This window comes from Antedon bifida, chromosome 5, assembly GCF_963402885.1.
Source record: "Antedon bifida chromosome 5, ecAntBifi1.1, whole genome shotgun sequence".
Taxonomy (NCBI): domain Eukaryota; kingdom Metazoa; phylum Echinodermata; class Crinoidea; order Comatulida; family Antedonidae; genus Antedon; species Antedon bifida.
In genome coordinates this window covers 104,293-127,702 of record NC_136230.1, presented here as the reverse complement: position 1 = coordinate 127,702, position 23,410 = coordinate 104,293, and the positions used below count along the sequence as shown (strand labels likewise).

The 23,410-nt window shown below is 33.3% G+C and overlaps 6 protein-coding genes across 8 annotated transcripts; 1 reads left to right on the top strand and 5 right to left on the bottom strand.

Annotated features, from left to right (window-relative positions):
• Nucleotides 1–184: 184 nt before the first annotated feature.
• LOC144843545 (prostatic acid phosphatase-like) lies at nt 185–3,999 on the bottom strand. Its single transcript, XM_078700355.1, has 10 exons — nt 3,844–3,999; nt 3,492–3,587; nt 3,073–3,312; nt 2,859–2,957; nt 2,655–2,747; nt 2,231–2,354; nt 2,023–2,108; nt 1,516–1,622; nt 1,093–1,265; nt 185–850 (listed from the first exon to the last, which is right to left on the bottom strand). Exons 1-10 carry the CDS (start codon nt 3,937–3,939, stop codon nt 720–722), a joined length of 1,245 nt encoding a protein of 414 aa, XP_078556481.1. The 5' UTR covers nt 3,940–3,999; the 3' UTR covers nt 185–719.
• A 493-nt stretch (nt 4,000–4,492) lies between these two features.
• Nucleotides 4,493–11,226, bottom strand: LOC144843543 (DNA repair and recombination protein RAD54B-like). Its single transcript, XM_078700351.1, has 23 exons — nt 11,077–11,226; nt 10,139–10,630; nt 10,006–10,049; nt 9,762–9,816; nt 9,534–9,621; nt 9,247–9,402; nt 8,758–8,993; nt 8,624–8,671; nt 8,425–8,506; nt 8,144–8,224; nt 7,906–8,055; nt 7,554–7,610; nt 7,393–7,447; nt 7,125–7,231; nt 6,926–6,998; nt 6,512–6,726; nt 6,235–6,399; nt 5,886–6,012; nt 5,663–5,769; nt 5,432–5,497; nt 5,155–5,268; nt 4,757–4,963; nt 4,493–4,675 (listed from the first exon to the last, which is right to left on the bottom strand). The coding sequence occupies exons 2-23, from the start codon at nt 10,627–10,629 to the stop codon at nt 4,592–4,594; spliced, it is 2,808 nt and encodes a 935-aa protein (XP_078556477.1). The 5' UTR covers nt 10,630; nt 11,077–11,226; the 3' UTR covers nt 4,493–4,591.
• Nucleotides 11,227–12,725: 1,499 nt separating this feature from the next.
• On the top strand, nt 12,726–13,878 carry LOC144842472 (histamine H2 receptor-like). The gene has a single exon (XM_078698918.1). It carries the CDS (start codon nt 12,726–12,728, stop codon nt 13,833–13,835), a length of 1,110 nt encoding a protein of 369 aa, XP_078555044.1. The 3' UTR covers nt 13,836–13,878.
• A 1,098-nt stretch (nt 13,879–14,976) lies between these two features.
• Nucleotides 14,977–19,398, bottom strand: LOC144843544 (uncharacterized). 3 transcript variants are annotated; one of them, XM_078700354.1, is made up of 10 exons: nt 19,257–19,398; nt 18,212–18,585; nt 18,049–18,148; nt 17,776–17,856; nt 16,762–16,826; nt 16,593–16,650; nt 16,257–16,372; nt 15,986–16,055; nt 15,672–15,821; nt 14,977–15,477 (listed from the first exon to the last, which is right to left on the bottom strand). In XM_078700354.1, exons 2-10 carry the CDS (start codon nt 18,582–18,584, stop codon nt 15,309–15,311), a joined length of 1,182 nt encoding a protein of 393 aa, XP_078556480.1. In that variant the 5' UTR covers nt 18,585; nt 19,257–19,398; the 3' UTR covers nt 14,977–15,308. The 3 variants fall into 3 exon arrangements, with proteins under 3 accessions (XP_078556480.1, XP_078556478.1, XP_078556479.1); XM_078700352.1 differs by having other exon boundaries at nt 18,049–18,585; XM_078700353.1 differs by having other exon boundaries at nt 18,049–18,597; nt 19,257–19,269.
• A 383-nt stretch (nt 19,399–19,781) lies between these two features.
• On the bottom strand, nt 19,782–20,745 carry LOC144843780 (uncharacterized). The gene is made up of 3 exons (XM_078700721.1): nt 20,526–20,745; nt 20,197–20,340; nt 19,782–20,030 (listed from the first exon to the last, which is right to left on the bottom strand). Exons 1-3 carry the CDS (start codon nt 20,740–20,742, stop codon nt 19,819–19,821), a joined length of 573 nt encoding a protein of 190 aa, XP_078556847.1. The 5' UTR covers nt 20,743–20,745; the 3' UTR covers nt 19,782–19,818.
• Nucleotides 20,746–21,052: 307 nt separating this feature from the next.
• Nucleotides 21,053–22,827, bottom strand: LOC144842471 (monocarboxylate transporter 6-like). Its single transcript, XM_078698916.1, has 3 exons — nt 22,674–22,827; nt 21,819–22,118; nt 21,053–21,417 (listed from the first exon to the last, which is right to left on the bottom strand). Exons 1-3 carry the CDS (start codon nt 22,825–22,827, stop codon nt 21,053–21,055), a joined length of 819 nt encoding a protein of 272 aa, XP_078555042.1.
• Between the last annotated feature and the right edge of the window lie 583 nt (nt 22,828–23,410).

Below are 23,410 nucleotides of genomic sequence, written 5' to 3'. Positions count from 1 at the left end.
TTTCTGTTGCCCGTTTTTAGAGAGGTTAAATTCTAGAATTAACAAATCTTTGCTGTTCCTAAAATGTTTCCCACTATACTTCAGTCATTTTACTGTATATGTCCTCAACCGCGATTACAGCCAGCATATCGCAAAAAAAAACTTTGCTACAGTACAATACATATAAACAATTAAAGATGGTAAATAGACACAAAATATTTATTGTTATTTACTGTATACTTGTTGCACATCTCAATTGAGACTGTGTCTCCGATATAAAAGAGATACAATAAAATATTAATACCACCCACCAGTTACGCCTAATGTTGAAATTACTTATCTTTAATGATAAACAAACTGATCTACCATATACAAATATAATACCCTGTAGGTCCAATAAACAATGTCTAACTAAAAGAGCAGTTTACAAAATGAAATAGTATAATAGTAGTATTTTCTTACACATACAGATCAACATACTGACACAAAATAAAAATTTACACCCAAATTAGTTCAGTTAATTACACAACTAGTATTTACACTTACAGTAGTTCCTACAGTATAATCACACACAATAAACATTCTGGAAATCACTGAATAATCATTAATAATGATTTTAATTTGTAAACATCGTTGGAGAAGTGACTGTACACATGAGGGCATGTTAATTAATTTAACATCCAAACTTAGTGCATATTTTCCATTTCAAAATCATCAACTACAGGAATTTGGCTATATTGTCATATACATGGCTCATTATCTTCATTAATCTGTCGTCGATATTTTGTACTTCTTATTGCTTTAAACGCCAACAGTGCAATAATTACTAAAACAAGCACTGACACACCAACTGCTACTGGGATCAAGTAACCTATAAAACAAAATAATATAAAAAATACATTTAAATTTATTATTATATAAAAATGTCAAGATGCATCATTGACAAAAATGCTAACATGTCAGTATCTATATAATAGGGTATTTCCTGGTTTATGTTCTTTTCCTGTTTCTACGCTTCAGTAAGCAACTTGTTATTTCAATGTGTAATGCACTCACTATACAAATCACTTTTTTGTTATCTAAATTTCTATTAAAAATTGATTTTGAACCGACCCATTTGATCTGTTACTGCCAACTGGCAAGCCTTTTTAATATCACCAGGTAATATGTCTTTCGTTAAAGCCTTAAAGTCATTAAAACTACAAGTTATGTTGCATCCTGGGATAGATAGGTCGTATGGTTCTGTTGTAGAATCATTCCTGTACCATATCTTTACATAAGGCTCCCTGCGAAAAAAAAGTATACTCAGTGTAAGAACATTGTACTATCACAATTTGGAAATAGGTCTTTAAATCTACAAACAAAAGATGATTGAGGTGCTTATTTTCAGCTTCATTTTAATCAGTAAACTTTTAAGCCCTTTTTGTGACACTATTGACACACTGCTGTTTTCTACATCAAATGAAAATGTAGATCTCTTGTCATTAAACAGTTGACTTAGGCTTATCTATAGATTTTTAATGCAAACATACATACATTTTGCTGTTTTTCCAAAGTTCAACACCAACACAGGTAGCATATGGCGGCTGCACTCCATTATATATTTGTAGTGCAGACAAGAATGCAGCTAATGTTGTGTCATGCTAAAAAAAAAATATATTAGAAAATCAAGAAAAATACAAAATAATACTGTAGCCAACAGGAAACCTTTTGACATCACATCAATAAAATATTTATGATTATGAAATACCCCAACATAAATAAAGTGTGTCCCAATAAACTATGTAACTTATAATATACAATACTAAGTATTACTAATTGTATACATAAAACTCCCAGTATCTAAGTCCAAAGAGTGCAGGTTTTTCGTATTTCGGGTTATGAAGAGCCGGGAGAGAGAGAGAGTAAGGTATCTTGGAATCTTGATACCTATGGAAGGCCAAAGAGAGTAACGTATTTTCATGTGTATTGGGAGGCCACAGAAGTTTGATTTACTAACCATTATGGTCTATGGCAATTTTGATAAATAATATTTGTTCTTACTGCTGAATACATATAAAACTTCATTTTACTATCTTCATCTTTAGTCTTATTATCCATATTTTCAGTCATCAGTTGTACTAAATTACCTGAAAAAAGTACAAATAAATAATGATTAGAAGTTTAAAACGAAGTCTAAAAAGAAGGGGTTGTGATTTATTGATTTACGTTGTGAAATATAAACTTGATTGTTAAAAACATTATATAATACCTCCTTTTAACTTCCCAATATCTTTGCCTTTGAATAGATTTGCCATACCAATATCTGCCAAATGAGTAATGTTGGCAAACACTCCATCTGTAAGCCAACCAGGCTCAGTTAAATTATTCATTCTCTACAGTAAAAAATATCAGGTGAATCTTGTGTAGTTCATTTATTAAAAAGTTAAGAAATATTTAATAAAAATAATCGAGAGATAGGAAAAAAGAAAACAAAACAGATATATAAACAACTGAAACTGAAAATGAAACCACAGTTCTGTTATTTATAGTTGTACAAGAATTATTATGCAGTATTTATAATTAACAAGCAGATTTATTAATAATGCATTATAAACATAAAGGAGAAAAACAGTATACTGTAAATAATATACAATAAACTCACAATACAGAAGGATTTAATGTGTATCTCTTACCTCCACAAACACTGGATCATATAGATGCCATATTTCCGATATTTTAAGAGTTTTATTATATCCAGCATTTTTTGATACATTCTCCAGAAATTCCTGAATATAATTGTATAGGAGAGTGTTAGTACAGTTGGCGTAGGAAAGTAGTTCCTATTTACAGTTTTTTTGGAATTAGTCAAAGGGACAATACATATTTAAGTTTTATACCTTATTATCTTCATTCAGTTTCTTAACCTCTGGGCTGTTGAGTACATCTTGATAGAGTTTATTATATAATGGACAGTTTACACCATCTGTTCTTAGTACCTACAGTAAACAAACATCACATTTTAAAATAATTGAATGTCTTGATAGATCATTACATTAAAAAAAAATCCATCAATGAATGTATTGAGTAGCACAAATTAAAAAACAAAATTACATAATCCTCTGATATCGGCACATCATGGACAGGTATTGGTTGCCATAGTAGTTCCGGATTCCATTCTTGATGTCCAACTGGAGGATAAAGTCCAGCAAGATTACATTGGGCAGACATAAGTGTGCGGTCAACATCAGTGCTACGCACCACAAACTGTGATCGCATGTAGGTTTCATTCAGAAAATCACCATATCTCGTGCGAAGGAACTTGCCTAGATCATACTGCCGATTCATACCAATCTATAAGAAGAGAAGATGAGCCTCTAATCATTTTAATTGTGAAAGCTTTTTAGTGCTTGCTGATGCTATTCTAATCAGCAAAAAAAATGGAGGAATTGATTGAGTCTAATAAATTGTGAAAGCATGGAGCTATAAAATTAAAATTAATTTTATAGCTCCATGGTGAAAGTATCGTTTACCTGTGAAAGTTGACCAAAACCCTGCGGCCAATAATCCTCCTTGTATTTATCGTTTGGATATGCACATGTAGGTGATCTGTCTCCATGTCGATATAACTGAAAAAATATTATTAATAAAAAATGGATTTTTGTTTAAAATTACCATATTTAATTAGCCTTTTTTATAGTGGGATGTTTCGGCCCAAAAGTGGGCCGAATCGTCTCAGGGCCGAATCGTCCCGGGCCAAATAGTCCCGGGCCGAATTGTCCCGCTATCACCGAGTAGCTAGGCTAACCTGAGAGGAAAATAGGCTGACCAGACTGAGGCTAAGATACTCAATTAGCAAAGCTAGTAACTGCCAAGACAACTTACCACATTCACCAGCAGTAGTTTATCATCATTTGTACCACAAACAATATTCCATCTCGAATATAAAAGGGCTGAAAATAATAATCTGAGCACCAACATTTTACGATCGACTTTCTTGACTTCTTCCTCATTCACACGCGATCCGACGACAAAACATAAATTGATTTTACCTTTTATGGAATAGAATCTCCCGTGTAGTACGGCACTCCGGAACGGTCATAAATTACAGAAGCCGGTTAATTCAATAGTTAATAATAAAAGAAAGAGTCGTTATTTAGCGGCCGTCACTTAATTAAATTGGCAGTCGCCGCCGCTTAATTATCTGGCGGCCGCCACTACTATTCCTCATAAACAACAATCCCTACCCCAGTATAAATTGTCAATTATACAAAATAGGATATTTTCATTTGCATTTTTACCAAAAATTATACTTTTAGAGCAAATTCAACTGAACAGGCTTCCGAAATAAAAAATATTGAGGGTAACACTAACAGACAGTAGTAAAAAATGATATTTCATTTCAATTTTACTGGTAAAATACGTATTTATTGTCACTGTCAAATAGTTAATTCTCTAGCCGGGTTACTTCTGTACCTATTAAGAATTACTACATTAGAATAATGATATAATATCAATAAAGCAAACAAACAAGTTTATAATGAATATTTACAAGTAGCATTTATTAATAATATTAATGTACAGTATTAAAAAGTGTATTTTTCAGCATGCAATGGTTTCAGGTACAAACTCATCAGTAACTTGACTGAGTACCATCACCTTCATTGACTTCATTGCGGAATATAAAAGTGATTGCATCGCTTTGGAGACATGGATCCTAAAATACATAAAACAAGAGTTAAGTTGTATATTAACCAGTACATTGTATAGATATTCAGTAATTATAATAATAACATACCTTATTTATAGAGCCTTTAGATACTGGAATGTGCTGCCATTTAAGTAGTTCATCCATTGATATACTTCTAGGAGTTAACTTATCACCCAACTGACATCGTCGTCTTGGAGCTTCAACAGTAGAATTTGGTTGCTTGTTTGAGGAACAGCTACAGGTCAAGAGGTCATGTGTTACACATGATGAGTCTGTGTGTAGTGTAAACAGATCCTATAATGAAGAAAGTGTAAAAAGGTAGAAATAGTTCAAACTAATATTATTTGAAATTCATTCTGATAACTTGCCAGAAAACCCCACATTTTTGGGAGACTCTAGCTAACTGAAGTATGGATATTAAATATTAAGAGTAACTAGCACAGTGTGTATAAAAAATCCAGTTAAGAACATGGTTTTAGTATTACCTTAAGTTCTTCAGTTGAGAACACAGTCTTAGTATTAATATTAGCATCTACAATAGCTCCACTAAGACCTTGCTTACTTATCTGTCGCTGGTAAATTTTCTCTTCTATTGTACCCTGTGAATATAAAACAATGTTATACTGTATATGTGTAAAATAGTTTGTGTATTATGTTGTAATAAAGTACTTTTAGTAGTAGGAAAAACATCCTAAATTACTTTAATTGGTCAAAAAATAATACATAATAGTTTGGAAAACCTAAAAAATAAAAAATTCATACTGTAGTCAAGAGTCTGTAAATATGCACTTTCTTCATTTGTCCATCTCGCCATATTCTAGCCATAGCCTACAAAACACAAACATAATGTATAAATACATTTATATATACATGTATATAATCACGGCATTATGGTTAACTGCAATAAATAAAAAACGAACAGTGTATAAATACATTGAACTGTTTGCCATTAAATGTATATAATCAAGGCTTAAGGTTAACTGCAATAAATACCTGAAGATCATTGGCTGGATTCCAATCGACGTCATACAGAACGAGACGTGAAGCACCAATCAGATTTAAACCAACACCTCCTGCTTTGGAACTTAACAGAAATACAACTGAAAAAATAACAACATGTGTTTATTTTTAAATAAATATACCATTGTCATAACAATTACTGCACTTAATTTGATTCCTAATTTGTCAACAACTGAATTCATTTTGATGAACTTACAATCATTGGAATAGGAGGAGTTAAAATGTTCAACAATATTTTGTCTTTTTGCTGTCGGTGTGCTGCCATCTAAACGACAAAAGTTGTAATCAGCAGAGTCACAAAGACGCTGTAAAAGATCTAACGTCTGAAAAACAATCAAGAAATTTAGTGGAAGTTCAAGAGTAGAAATAGTTATAAAAGAGATATTTTATTTGACAGGGAATGAGAATATACAATATAACTAGAGGTATCAGTAATTGACATTGATAACAAAGCAGAGTATGTTTCTACAGTCATGTTAATATTCAATTCAGAGAGTCAGGTACTAATATTACAATTATACTAAAGATAATTTCTTTGTGAATACCTGAGTATAAGCAGACACAACTACAACTTTTGATGCAGGCTCATTTTGATGGACTGAATGCAGCAGTTCTGAAAGAACCTTTAACTTCCCACTGTATTCAACACTGAAGTGTTCACTTGTAAAGACGTTTGGATAGAGACTAGCAAGTCCTTGGTATAGACGTGTCTAACAAAATTTAAAGAATTAAATAAGACAATACAATCTGTGAAATTTTATTGAATTGAGGTTTTATTGAAATAAATTGATTTGTTTACTTCATTAAATGCAAATATTATACCGAATTGTCCTCATGTATACTGCTGGCTGCCTCTAAGCAAGCTGGTAATATAAGACTAGGTCCACTGCATAACTTTTTCATAGCTGAAATACACATAAGATGTAATGCACCATTGGAAAATCCTGTTAGACATTCCTTAAGTATACATGACTTAAGTATAGACTCATAGAGTTGAAGTTGCAGGCTAGATGGTTGACAAAATACTACATTTTCAACTGAAAGATTAAAAGATAAAGATTAATGTACAGTAATGGTAAAGTTTCTACCTAGCTAGAGGGTTAAGTTTATAATCTTCCCAACATTCACTCAATCACAAGAACTTGAATGTAAATATTTCCATAATTGAGCTATCACTATTAGTTTGAATGATGAATGGTTTCAAATGAGTGGTATGTAATTTAAACATTACCCTACCTTTAGGAGGTAAATGTACATTAATAACATCTTGAGATCTTCTCAACACAAACTGCTTTGTTATTCTTGACAGCTGAGAATAAATAAATACATTAATCTAATAAACGTATTCAATTCAATATTCAATATACGAATATATCAACCATCTTTGTTTTTTTTAATGAGATTTTTAAAGTCAACAAAAAACTGACATGATTACCTCTGCTGCTCGTGTCGCACCTAGCTGCTTGTCCTCTTCAGTTGCATCAGGCTGACGAGACCTCACAATTGGCACTTCATACACATGATGGAATGAAGAACTGGAGCCTACAATAATGAAACAATCACAGACTATATTAAGTATATTAATAAGGAATTTGTATAGATTTCACTGATCAGTTGTTAAACATTATCCAATATTTAAGGGTTGCATTGCAGAATTCAAGGGAATTGTATATGTTTTGTTGAGGGTATAATGGTTAAATTACCCAATATTCCAGGGTTGCAGAATTCAATAAGTGAGTAGAATTCTTGTAAATCATTCTGAAAATAAACAAATAGAGAAAATTCAACTACTTTATAGGATACAACATCTACATACAGGTCAGATACTGTTGAGTGCATATACTGTTTAGTGCATTTACTGTACCTGTATTGGAGTCCCAGTTAATAAGATTCTTCTTTTAACTTGTAAACTAGATAAGAACTGCAACAAAAAAAAACATGTATAGTACAAATTTAGTGCCTTGATGTTTTATATTGAACATGTTGAAGATTAAAGAATTAAATGTAAATTTACCATTTGAAATTCATTACCCTTCATGACATTATCTAATTGTTACAGGTATAGTGTGTTTTATTAAATATATGATATTTACGTTTATGATCATTTTCAATGTTTTTATGACAATATTTGTTTTCTTGATTCTTGTTTGTATGAGCATTGATTTTCTTTTGCGATGTGACTGTGTGTACGAAAACATTCCTAGTATATAACTTACAGTAGTTGTTTTGATAGCAGTGTTTTTAAGTCTATGTCCCTCATCACAAATCATTATGTCAAATTTACAACGTTTAACATCCTCAATTGAACGTACAAACATCTCATAGCTTATGATCATCACAGGGTAAATAGGAGAATGCAGAAATTCCTAAAAGAAAAAGGTTATAAATAAAGGTTTGTCAGGATAATTTGCTTTCATTTTGATTATTTTAAATTATATTTCTTTTCACAGTTACCTGAACTTTCTTTTCCCCTGACACAGCAAAAACTTTAATTCTCTCAACTCCGAGCCACTTTCGAAATTCTCGGCACCAATTCTAAAAAAAAACATAGAATTTAATTATCGTAAATAATATACTTTATGTTTTCTATTCTGCAGGTAAAACGTCATTGCAATCAACAAACAGTACAATGTATACAGTTTTGTGTCTAGTACAAATAATATATTGATAATGCGGTAACTGAAAAGTACAGTAATGGTATATGCAAACACTTAGTTTGAAAAAATAACTCTTACCTTAACAAGACTTCCAGGGGTGATTATTAAAACCCTACGAAGCACTGGAGATCCGCCGTAAGGATTTTGTTTTAATAACGTCCTTAAAAATACAACATATCAAGTGTTAATAGTGATTTTAGAATGATAATAGAACCTAGTTTTATATAATATTATATATCTTTACTATTACTAATGCTTATTAGCTGAAAGACCTTACCATATTAAAGTTATACATTGCAAAGTTTTGCCCAAACCCATGTCATCTCTGTAAAAAAGTAAAAAGTCATTAATACTAATTATTATCATTGTTCCTTCATTTTTATTAGATAAAAATAGTCAATAAAAACTAACGCAAGAATAGCTCCAGATCCTTGGTGTTTTCCCATTACACATTCATATAAGAAAACTACTCCTTGACGTTGATGTGGTCGCAGTTTCTTGCTCAGGTGCGGATCAACAACAACATCAACAATGCCCTTGGTGCCTGCTGGATTATTCCATTGTTGTGTGGGTGAGGGAGAAGGAAGCACAAGTGCATCTGGTTTAGTGGGGTCAAATAGCGGTACCAACTTGGCAGTATCGAGAGTCTGCAAAAAAATGAATAAAGTAAAAATAAAATGCTTTATGACCTTCTACAAATTACTAAAGCTCTGTCTACACTATCAAACTTCATGTGAAAAAAAAAATGTGATGATGTCATATAACTACCATATTTGGGCACACATTTTTTGTCAAACTAGATTGATAGTGTAGACAGAGCTTAACAGGAATACAAACTTTTACAGCATTAACACAACTAACAGTCTATTTAATTTAATATCTAATTTAACTGAATGGTACCTTAATATTTGAAGAGCATGCCTTTGTAGGCTTAATGAATCCTTTAACTGTTGCATGAGTTAAAGGAGCATGAGATTCAAAAGATGGTGCAACAGATGCTGCTGCATTAAAACAACGTCCTGAGGTCCAATCTTCTTTAGAAATTCTATTCATCACCTAAAATAAAACATCAATCCATGTGTGTCATTACCAATACATTTCTAACTTCATTTTATCATTTACAGCTGCAAATCACACTAAATCATCACGTAAAACAATATTACAAATAAAATAATTATAACTATTACCTCAATTTCTTTACCTCCAATGAATAGTGTATGGCCTTCATCCATTGTACTCAACTCACTTGACTTGTAGCCACTTCCCTTGCCAATTCTAACACAAGATCACAAAGTTAATATGGCAGTAATTGGCTAAATATCTAGTATTAATGGACATTTTGAAATAATAACATCTATATTATTATTAGGTTATATATTGTATATATGTCATATGTTATTTAAAAGTATGCTTACTCCTTTCCATCAAGATCTATCAACCGAACAGACTTTCCTCTTGTTGCTAAGAAAGCTAGTTACCAAAAACATACACATATTAGAAATAATAATAAAAAATATTTTATGAAATTAACAATGGAGGATATTGAAGATAATTAGAAGGTAAAACCAGTCTTGTGCAGTGCACAAAGAAACTGAAAGAAGAAATTAAGAAATAAATCTTAGTATAAGTCAATAGTTTATAGTTTTCTTAGAAACTTACCATCACCTTCCCATTTCTTGTGCTTTTTTTTGGACATTTTACACCTATAAAATAAACAAAATAAATGTTACGTTTGTCAAAAATAATATATATTACATGAAAAGATTATTATAAGAAAGGAAGTAAGACTGACCAAAGTACAGCATAGTAAACAGACTCTGGTTCTTCTTCTTCTTCATTCTTCTGATGCATTGTTCGGTTACTGCTACTTGGGTTTGTAAACTTTCCTTTCATTTGTTTGCATCTTTCAAGTTTAGTGATATCTGCAAAAACTCTGCTACTAGTTGAACTTACTTTTTGTTCAACAATACTTTCTGTTTTATGTATACTTGTAGTACTTTTATGTCTTTTCTCTTCTTTCTCATCATCATCCATATGATTTTCTAAACTTTTCAAAGTTTCTTTTTCTGAATTAGTAGACTGTGGCAGGAGTGGTTCATTAAAAACAACAGACGTGATAGTTGGTGGTGTAAATTTGTTTATTTGTTTGTTATTTGGGGCTGACGACAGATCTTCTTGCGATATATTGTTGCTTGAACAATGTTTTTTAGTAGCTCGGATAAACGGAGGGCTAAAGCAAGGACGTTTTCCCAGACATTTTGAGGGTGCTGCAGATCTTCTCATCCTAAAAGTTATAGAACAGATAGTTGGCTACAAGTGTTTTATGTGTGGGTTTTCTAATAAAAGGGTAGTGAGCATGAGCCTATTTATTGAAAGAAAAGAAATCCATCCTTATATGATATGCAATGATATTAATTTATCCTGCCTTTACAGCTAATTATTTAATAAAATTATAATATAAATATTCTTTTTCTAATAACATTTCATATTTGGCCTTGTTGGTTGGTCGACAGGTAGGCCTAATATTATTGAGAAATACATTTACATAATACATTTATGTTTTCAATTCAATTATTTAGACAACGGCGCGCCATACTAACTTAAATCCCTCGCGCCGTCACGTCGTACGGATTCCCGAGCCTGAGGTATCCCAGTAACCAATCTACCTATTATTAGCCTAGCCTAGTAGTATAGTAGGGAGGCGTAGCCTAGCCTAGCCCTGTAATGTACCTTATTCGTCGATGTGGTCTTAATTGGCACTCCCTTTAGGCGAATTCCAACAGGGATCGGCGGAGCAGAGAGGATGATCGGCGGAGCAGAGAGGATGATCGGCGGAGGAGGAGAGATGGAAGAAATTTGAAGAAGCAGCTGGCAGGATCGGATCGAGAATTGAATTTCCCACAAATAAACAGCGCCACCTTCAGTAGGATTTGATTGATATTTTGACGTTTAAAATTCGGAACTCATTCGGAATTCCGCGCCGATAAGGGGATCACACACACACAAACGTACAAATTTAAATTAGTCCTAGAAACTTTATTTATCGTTTAAAACAATTATTTTTACAAATAAAAAATAAATCGTCAGAACGTCCTCCGTTCCGTATGGTATCACTCGCCGGTCGAGACATCCGTGTGAATTCTTTTTCTCTACCAAGAGTAGCTCGTACGGGCTACTTTATCACTCGCCGGTATCGTGTCACATCCCTGTGTGAATGTGTCCCTCGTTCTAGTACGGTAGCCCACTTTATCACTCGCCGATCTCGTGTCACACCGTGTGTGAATTCCCTCTTTTCCTCCGTTTCACGAAGGATTGCAGTCCGTAGACTAGTATCACTCGCCGATTCCATATTTTGTCACATGGTGACATCCCGTATTATTACGTGCAGCTCTCGAACCACTGACCGAAGTGAAGTCACCTTACAAAGAAGTCTATCAGTAAAAGAAAATAGTCAATTTTTCGTTAACTCCCATTACATCGCTTTAACCACTGACCGAGTGAATTCAGTCACACCGAAGTCACAGGTCTTTCTCTTTGAGCTACATAACTCGCCGAAAGTTGAACCTAATGTTTACGTTATAAACGTATAATGTATATCAGTAAAAAAACGTCGGTATTTCGGCAACTCTTAGAGTGCAGCTCTCGAATTTCGCACCACTGCCCGACAGTGAAGCAACCTTACATACACACGGGTCTTTCTTTCTGAGCTACATAACTCGCTGACATTAGAAGTAAATTTTTACCCGCGATAAACGTATACGTCTATCGGTAAACGAAAACGTTTCATTGAAAATTATTTGTTGCGTGATACCACGGCAAGTCTATCAATCTCGTTATAAAAAGAAAATTGAATTTAATAATGTAGCCACTATAGTATTAGTATTATAAATGGGTTAGATTTTGGAATCCTTTCATATCCATTTTAAGATGAGAAACTTTAACTACTCTCATTTTTTTTATGAATTTCCCTATCCCTAACATTTTTCAACGTTATAATTCGAATAATCAAATGTATACTCAGAATTATCTTATAATTTAAAGAAAAACTCTAAATAAAGTAGATATTTCAATAAGAGTGATGAAGATGATAATTAGAAAAATTTATTTGACTGTACTTAAGTATTTGCTCAGTAATTAAGGTACACTGTAGTGTTGGTATAACTATAAATGAGGGCGGAAAATTGATCAATAAATTACTTCGACACCAATGCATATTGTCAGCCGAACGTTTAAGATCAAACAATCACACGCTATCTTGAAAGAGGCTGCCTACTATTGCCGACTGCAGCAACACAGAACCGAAGGACTTGAATCTGCATAAAAACTATACTAAAACATTTGGATTTTGCTACCTCCGCTTAGACATATCTAAACAAATTATGTCAGCAATTACTGCTGCTGTGCCAACTTTTACCAGCTTTTATTTGGAAGATGAGTTTCTATCTGATATGCCAGTAACATTTGGAGCTAACTATAATAATGGTACCGCCGAAGTAGATTGGACATTATCAACTATAACTCTAATAGGAGGGTGCATATTGTGCCTTGTGACATTTGTTACGATTATCGGAAACGTCCTGGCCGTTGTCGTTTTGACGGGACGAAAACGATTTCGTTCACGTGCAACGTACGCATTCATCACGTCGATGGCGATCGCTGATACGTTGGTCGGTGTTATCGTAATGCCATTTAGTATAACCAACTTACTTCTGGGTAAGTGGTATTTTGGAACAATAGCTTGCCGGCTTTTTGTGTCAAGTGATGTATGTCTATGTACGGCATCATGTTTAAATCTAGTTGCTGTTACTTCTGATCGTTTCATTGCAGTTAAATATCCGTTCTCATATCGAAGCAAACTCAATAAAAGAAACACTAAGCTAGTTATTTTCGCAGTTTGGTTTGCTTCTATTATGATCTCTTTTCCACCTATTCATTTGGGTTGGAATAAAGTTGAAGGTGAGGAAATGGGTCCTGACGAATGTTTTCTTGAAGCAGGGATAGTGTACACACTAACGGATGGACTCGGGTTTTTCTTTCTTCCTCTTTTCATAATGTGTGCCATGTACATACAGATTGCACGAGTTGTAAGACATAGTTCTAAAACATGGAAAGAAAGTCGTGTTTCTAACCAGGACAGCCGACTTGGACTAACTGTAGCAACGGTAATGACGTGTTTTGTTGTGTGCTGGCTTCCATTTATGTCATACTTTACATTCTCAGGTTTGACATCGTGGGTACCAAATGACCCCTGGTACTCTATGTTATTCTGGTTAACATATTTTAACAGTACATTAAATCCTATCATTTATTGCGGAACAAATAGACATTTCAAAGAAGGGTTGTTGGAAACGATACGAAGAAAACCATTGGCTAAAAATATTAAAACATCGGTAGTATTTAAAACTAAAGCATCTCACACAGTTCAGTCGAGAACGACGGATACAGAAAATGAAACAAAAGACACATCTCAAAGTGTGACTGCTTTTTAAGGGAAGCAGCAGATGTACATTAAATTAAACATTTGCATTGTATTTCCATTGCTTAGTTGGTAAATATATTGTATTTGGTTAGTTCCAGAGTTCATTAAACTATGGATCGTTTAACCATATATAAAAAGTATAAAATGTAATAGGTCACTATAGTAAATTTAGAACAAAAAAATTACAGAAAATAAATGTAGTTATTTCCTGACTTTGTCATTTTAATGCATTTCTAATGTCAGGGTTTTTTCATAAGCGCTGCAGTAAATCCCGCTTCTTTTCTTTTATCATCTTTAATTGAAATAAAGGATTGAAATCAGACACGTCTCGTTTTGATGAACTAATGCAACGATAGCAATCTCATTGAAATAAGAATAAAGTATCTCCTTACAATACTATTGTGCATTCGATTAGTGTTTAGCAATACAATAATAATAATATAACCAACTATATCAAATGTAAATTAATTGTGTCGGTGTATTCACAGTCTGTCAACTGCCATAGGCCTTTCATTTCTCGAATCTATTTGAACTTGTTTATTGTTGATTGTATACACAGTTGCTATAACATTATATTATTCAGAAATAAAGTAGAGCATGGCATTATATAAATACGTTCGTGGCTCACTGAAGTGTATGTGTACACACGTAGTAGAATTAGTTATCTGCAGTAGGCCTACATTACGGTTCACTCTCCAATTTTATCTATAATTTCCTAATCCTTGTTTGTGCATATTTTCTATGGCGACCTACTTAAGATGATGACTTCTTTTGTTTCCAATTAGGTATTACCATGGTTATAAACCAAACATCACGAATTGATTACGAATTATTCTCTATATATTTGCAGTTCAATTATAAAAAAGTTTGATCATGCAAAACACATGATTTCGGCTTCAGGCATTATGAATTGTTAATTGATTTGTTTAATTTGACTTAAGCGGTTGACACGTGTAGATTTCTCTACTTATTCTAATCAATTTGTGTGGAAGAAGTTGATAACATTGTTTTTATGTTGATAAGAAAGTCATATTTTTATTTTAGTGGATTTAATAGAGTGCATCTGCAATTCAATATACATGTTTACAGCAGAAGTATAATTAATTCAGTTTATCTAGACAATAGTATGAATAATAACACATGGCAATAACCTAATTAATAAGGAATTATTATTATAACAAACAGCAAAATTATGATGATAAAGAAGCAATATAATAGTAACAAAATTGTAAATCTATAGAAAAATTTAAAACCATAGTTAAAGATTATTATGGATACTTTCCTTGAAAATGAATCAGTTTGTAGTTTAACTTGTGTACCAGTTTGTATTTTACAGTAGTTGATGTGTTATGCTTGTTATTTTTAGAGGAAATAAATTCAACATCATGATTTTCATGAGTTATCCTGCATTTCTTTTTCAATATTTGTTTGTAACAGTATTTAAAAAAAAGAGTAAAATAAAAGAAAATTGTAACAATATTTTTCATTTCTTGTCCTTGGTTTTCCTATGCACCATCTCTCTGAAATCCCTTAAAATCTTCCCTTCTCGCTTTGTTCGTTCTTCTTTGCTAAACGATGCAAGTGCACGTTTCTCATCAGCACTATAAATTTGATTTTCTTTCCTGATACGTACAGCTTCCATTCGACGATGTCTGCCAAGGAAAAATAATATATAATTATATTTATTTCAATAAAAAATTGTCTCCTTTTGATATGATATTCCTAATAAATATAATGTTATAATTGTTCCAATCATTAGCATGCCTGAAATTGGCTAATAGTCAACTCTGTTTCAGAAATTCAAATGGAAAGGTTTTGGTTTGTTTGATAAAGAACAATTAGGTACCTGCTTCCACTCATAACAAAACCAGCTTCCTCAAACACTTCAATCTCTGTACTTGTTAAACCAATCTCACCACGACGAGGAATACGCATTCCAGCTTCCACGTAAGCTGCCATTGCAGCCCCTTCACCAGGCAGCAGAGCCTTACCATAACTATAGTACAAAACATAAAAAAAACATTGTTTTTTAAAAAAATATGTTGATCATAGTGATATATATATATATTATTAAAGAAATGATTGATTTTTAAATAAAAAACATTTATATTATATTTTAAAACGAAAATATTTTCCAACTTCAAAAGCATATGAACTCACTCCAGTGGGCCAGAAGGTCCATTTTCAGATGATATGGGTAGAGGGCCAATAACTCCATGACTGTCATTCCCTGTGTGAAAAAACATATTTTTTTGTTAATATTTCCAGTTAACAAACAACATTATATAGATACACCTGATAGTAAAATAACACCAGATAACAAAACACAATATATTCTGTATTTACCAGATATGAAATAAACATGTACCAAATTGCATATTCAACTTCTTTTTAATTAAAAAGTGCGTGTGCTTGAATTTAAACAACTTACGCTGTGCCTCAACCCATTCTGCTTCATCAATTTCTTCTTCTGAATTACTTGAATCCTCATCTGAGCTGGAATCAGATTTTTTCCTTTTCTTTTTACGTTGCTTTTTGGATTTTTTTCTATATATATATATTCATTAACAAAATTGAAAATATATGTGTATGTCATTATTCTTCTAAATTGAAACCAACGTAAATAACACAATAGGCTTTGAGAATTAGGTGGTGAAAACAAAAAATTCCAAAGAAATTATTTTGGATAATTACTGCACTGTAACTTAAGAAATATATTTTGAGTATACAGTGCATTTATTGTTTTAAGTATTTATATTCTATTTACCTTTTTTTACTTTTTTTCCCCTTCTTTTTACTTTTACTTGTTTTCTTTCTTGTCTCCTCTGTAAAATATTTACATTAGTAACATAAACAATAAAGGGTGTGAAAACCATAAAGCAATGTTTTTATTCACGAATTAAAGTGTTGTGAGAAAAAATAATAAAGTTAATTACCATCACTACTATCAGAGCTTTCACTGACACTGGCACTTGATAGTTTAACACTAAATTCATCTGAACTGTAAAAAACAGGAAAGGAGCTATTAATTAAACTGCTTAAAACACCACTGGTACAAACACACGCAACCACGTGAGATGGAAAGGATCACACACTTTGATTAAACTGCTTAAAACACCACTGGTACAAACACACGCAACCACGTGAGATGGAAAGGATCACACACTTTGATTAAACTGCTTAAAACACCACTGGTACAAACACACGCAACCACGTGAGATGGAAAGGATCACACACTTTGATTAAACTGCTTAAAACACCAGTGGTACAAACACACGCAAACAGGTGAGATGGAAAGGATCACACACTTTGATTAAACTGCTTAAAACACCACTGGTACAAACACATACAACCATGTGAGATGGAAAGGATCACACACTTTGATTAAACTGCTTAAAACACCACTGGTACAAATACACGCAAACAGGTGAGATGGAAAGGATCACACACTGTGATTAAACTGCTTAAAACACCACTGGTACAAACACATACAACCATGTGAGATGGAAAGGATCACACACTTTGATTAAACTGCTTAAAACACCACTGGTACAAACACATACAACCATGTGAGATGGAAAAGATCACACACTTTGATTAAACTGCTTAAAACACCACTGGTACAAACACATACAACCATGTGAGATGGAAAGGATCACACACTTTGATTAAACTGCTTAAAACACGAGTACAAACACATGCAACCACGTGAGATGGAAAGAATCACACACTTTGATTAAACTGCTTAAAACAACACTGGTACAAACACACGCAAACAGGTGAGATGGAAAGAATCACACACTTTGATTAAACTGCTTAAAACACCACTGGTACAAACACATGCAAACAGGTGAGATGGAAAGAATCACACACTTTGATTAAACTGCTTAAAACAGCAGTACAAACACATGCAAACAGGTGAGAATAGATGGAAAAGATCACACACTTACTCAGGATCCGGTTTTTCTGGTGACCTCATCCACACTTCTGCAACTCCTTTTTCACAGATTTTCTCCCGTTCTTGTCTCCGTCTATTGTTAAAAAATAATTTTGTTTACTAGTTTGATTGCACATTATTGAACTATTACTGTATATGCGTGTTACATATATTCCATGTATATTCAATTTAGGGTACAATAAAGACCAACAAATGTCAGCTCTCTTTCTTTAAAGTGAGTCAATTTCATAATCAGCAGGGGTATTTGATATCATACTATACTTACTTTTCAAAAAATAATTCCTGTTGTTCTTTATTGGAGCCTGCAAATTTATTATAGTGCTCTCTCCTTTCATTATGCCATGTATCCCCATTTCTTTCATGTCCTCGCATTTCCCTATCATCATATCTTCTTTCATTATGCCTTGAATCCCCATTTCTTTCATGACCACGCCTTTCCCTATCATCATATCTTCTTTCATCACGACTCTCATGATATTCTCTTTCATCATTCCAATTTCTTTGTTTCTTATTACTTCGATAACTGTCTCCTCTTCTCTCATCAACATTCTCACAATGTCTATTTCTATCATCTGATCTAGATTGTTTGCTTTCAAATAATCTGTTGTCACTTGATTGGTCACTCCCTGAACTTCTTCTGTATTTTCTTCTTCTATTACTTTCACTGTTTGTAGACGATTCACTACTGCTAGATCTTGATCTACTGCTGCTAGATGAATTTGAACTATTTCGAGATTGATATCTTTGTGACTTTTTTCTCTTTTTACTTCTGCTACGAGAGGTTTTGCTGTTACCACCCATTCTACAAAGAAAAGTACCAGAAGAAATAACATAATGTAACATTTGAAATACTTTGTTTATGAAAATAAATCATCAAAAAAACTATACTGAAACACAAAAAATTAGTACAGCAATTTTATTTTAAAAGTTTAGTTTATTATTATTAAACGGGCGTTGGATTGAATTACCTCCTATTACTTTATTTTATTAAATATTTTACCAGTACTAAATAAAATAGATCGCCCTCTGGGCCTCTACTAGCTAAATACTTCTATTATAAATTATAGCCTGGCCTAGCCTAGGCTTACTGTTTTTTTTTTATTTATTTAAAAAAGGAGATCCTCCTAGCTAGTAGAGTATAGAGTCAGCTATATGCCTACCCTCAGTCAGCGCCTCATTAAGTCTCAGCCTACTAGCCTCACAGTCACTACAGTAAGCTCAATCAGTTCAGGCCTCCTCCTACTACTACTCTAGCTACTACTCTAGTCTAGATCTAGGCGCACCTGGGCCCTGGCCCTTAGCAGACGAGGAGGGCTAGGCGGGCGGCTAGTAGACTACTAGCCGCCCGCCTAGGCCTAGCCCTCTAAGTAGTGTAGGTAGTAGGCCTACTATTTTTTACCGTAGTAGGCTATCTAGTTTACCTTATTATATTATTATTATATAGCCTAAGTTTCGAATATGTTTATACTATACCTGCTATACGTTGTTTTTATGGAGAGATTTTAAATTGTGGACAAATTAATTTTAAAGTAAAACCACAACGTCGCGGTTGCATCCATCCATCAAAAAATTAAAAACATCGCGAAGACTAGATCAGAGATCGTAGTTGGTACGGAACGCCAGGAGTGCCTTTAGCTATGAGACGCCATCGTTGCCTTCTATTGTAACCATACGTTCGGATTATTAGCATTTCAACGTTTTTTTTTGTATTTGCCGTTATAAAATTTGACCCGAAACTTAAAAGAACTGAAGTAAACACACAGTATGAAACTGTTTAATGAAGTTTTATTAATCCTTTGTCATGTCAGCTTTCAAGAGCGTATAAATTAAGAGGTTCGGGCCGATAAACGATATCGATGTCCCCCATAATTGTCCAGGCACACTGTAGGCCTATTATTTATCTATCAGTATTTTTTATCTATCAAAAATCAGTATTTTATTCTCCTCCAACTTCTACTTTTGACTGTTGCCTCAAAAGCAAAACATCTTTTGTTTTCTATACATTCAGATAAATTACGATGATATTGAAAGCTCTTTAGACTGTTGTTATGTAGCTGTCTACAACGTAGTCAAACTGTTCGTCGTCTGAGATAGACAGTGCAGTCTTCTTATCAATCAGGTACCTTTCAGGCGCGAATATTCTCTGATGGAATGGAGCAGCCTGAAAAAATAGAGCTCCAACAATGTACATGCCGCATCCAATCAGCAAACCCAACTGATAAGATCCAGTGTGATCGTAGCTCAAACCTTAAAATTCGGATATAAAAAAGAGAAATCAAAGTTTTGTTGACAGAATACTTCTTTAACATTACAGTATGATAATAGTGTGACGCAATATGTGTGAAAACAGTGTGTATTTTCCAGTAACCCGATGATTACTGTGATTCAATAAAGTTTGTCAACTTTTACTTACCACTAACAATTGTTCCAGAAAATGATCCAATCCCATAGCCTAAGGAGCCAAGGACTGTTGATTGTGTGTTACGACGTGATCCCAATAACTCTATAGTAGCTGTCCATGGCATAGCATGAAATACACTTTTAAGAAATCCGAGACCTTCAACAAATAATAAGAAACATTTAAGCACACCATGATAAGGAGGTACTCAATTCACACCAGGTTCTATCTAAAAACACCAGGAACGATGTTTAGGTCTCATGAATATCTTCATTAAAAATAATTATACTAATTTAATATTTATTGTTTAATTGCAATGTGAATAGGCCTAGTAAATGACGTACAAGTAATCCATGCAATCATATGTCCAGTTGTTCGAGTATAAATAAGTATGATCATCATGCCGGCAAATAATATGTTAGTCGGAGCCAGTAAATACATTTTAGCCATTGGTATACGATCGCCAAATGTAGCAAAGACGGTTTTTCCTGCAAGTTCACTACCTGCAGCTGCCATTAAAATCCATGAACTGACATAGGTTGAAATACCAATATAATTCATAAAGTCCACCTGCAAAAATTTGAAAAAAAATTGAAATACATAAAACAAATTACTGGAGAACACACACTTATTAAAAAAAAAACTTATAGGTATACCGGTTTACGAGGGATTTTATTGATTTATCAATTTCAGAATAAAAAAATTCTATACATACAACAAACAATATACAAAATAAAAAATCACACTAAAATAGGATTTTCTCCCATTTAGTGAAGAGATTTGAAGATCGAAACAGATAGTGATCGTAGTATCTTTTAACCTGTTGTTGAAATGTGGAAACAGACCATGTATGGGCGTAGACGATTAATCCTTAACATCTAATATAGGTTTGAATCGATTTGATTGTTCTTACTATATTAATATAGCAAAACATAGTGGCGGTACTGGTGATCACCATCCCGATAAAGAAGTACCAGGTTTCTGGAAACGTTAGCATACACCAGACACTCTCTTCACATTCTTCTTTGTCCCCAAAGTGTTTATCTTTTTGTTGCAGAAAAGTTTCTTCTGACGTCGATCTCTTTCGTTTTCTTTCTTCACAGTTTAATGGCTCGTGCATAAAATTGCTGCACAATAGTCCAACAACAATAGTAATTCCGCTATAAATCCGTAAAACTCCACGCCAACCAACAACTGTAAGTAGTTTTCCTACTATCGGACTTTGAACCAAAAAGCCTATGAAAACAATTAAGAAAAAATTAATGCGATATAGCCCCCATCATCACCCAATGCCCCACTAAACCTTCTTTCAAATCAGAGCCATTATAAGTTCCATGCATGGTTCAGGGGGTGATGATACATAAAAAATACTGTAAAAAGTATATGCTTTTAACTTTATTAACATTTTGATAGTAGGTTGATGTTAGTTTGTTTAAATTGTCGACTTTATTTTATTGTCATTATGATAACATAAGACCTGAAATTTATGACCACCAAATTTGGTTCAATTTGTGAAGAACAAACGTGATTTTCATTAAGTCGAGCGTAGACCTCTTAATATTTTATTGCGCACCGTGTGACGCTTATTAGAGCGATTTCATGATAATGCATTAACCTAATACGTAAAATGCACTTACCAAAGGTAGCACCCATTGTTGAAAAATATGTAGCTCTGGTTATATATGGAGAATTTGAATAATACATCTTTACAAGAATAAGGGACACGTAATATGAAATGCATGTACCAGATGCATATATAAATCCATATGTTATAAAGAAGGCTGTGATGGATTGAACGAAGGAAGACACAAACAAGCTGATTCCTGATAGTAAAATTCCCATTAAAAAAGTAGTTCTGTATTTAAACCGCTTGACTAATGGGCCTACTAATACAGCTAGTGTCGAAGCTATTCCGTAATATGACGATCCAACCCATCCTAAAAAAAAAGAAGTTATAATAAAACGTGAGACTAGTAATGGAATCACTATCTAGGATTCCAACTACAAATTTTGTAAATCATTATTTTAAGATAGTTCTTTAGAATGACTCGCGACATCCCCCTCCCCACAAAATCCACTTATTATGGAAGCTGTACAATGTACACTTTTTGCTAATAATAGAAATTCTGCAAAATGGATTTTATCTTTTATTTTGCATTTATCTGTGCTCGATTACTCCCAACTTTAAATTATTTGGTGACGCATTTCTGTTTCCTTATTTAAATGTTATGACGTCATCATGGTTAAAAGGAATTAATACAAACCGTCACCTAAAGATTTGGTGACATCATTATATAACGTTAAAATACCAATTTCAGCATTTCGCACATAAACTTCATAGAGGATACATAACATTACACCCAATTTTCACGCACGTATCACGTATTCAAACCTGCACTTGCGCTGCGTCGAGGGTCATTAAGTCTCCACCGGTGATGATGACAAGTTTAGGTTTCACATCAGCGCGTTTTGTAAAAGTTGATTGGCTTTACCTGTTGCTGTAGTACTTGATTTAAAGTCATCTTGTATGTGAACAAACAGAATTGTAAATGTATATCCGAATCCCCATAGTATAAACGAGCATACAAATGAGGAAATAGCAATACACAAGCCTTTATTGCAACCAATGACGTTCTTCAATGACATCTTCTATATTTTGTTTTGTACAATTCATTTTTGAAGGGCTAATTTCGGTGACTTGACCGTTATCTAGATTCACTTGTTCAAAGTCCTCGAATTTATTAACCAAACACGATCGTCTGTTCGTTATTTACTTCGGTCTTTGCATATTGAACTAAGTTTACAAACAAATCCCTTTTAAGTAGGTACCTCGCTAATCGCCAACATGCCGCTGCTATTGTCGTCGTTTTGGCAAATGTGCTACATTTCGTATTACAAGCTTTACTAAATTATATTAATCTTTTGTATATCACAATCATCATCACTTTGCTAAGGTAATAATAATTTAACTACAGGCACGAGATCGACCTGGCACTACTATGATTGTAATATCCGTAAAAGGCATTATTGTGTAAATTGTTTGGACAATGACTCATATATTTCCACTGGGACATCAAGAAATTACTTAACGTTGTCTCTTCAGTAAAACTACATATCGGCACCCTTGGTAGCGCGTGGTCAAATGTACGGTACGGGCAATTCGGTACCTTTTTTACGGTAACGTCATATTACAATACTGTATTAATCCGAATGAACGCCCCGAGAAGTG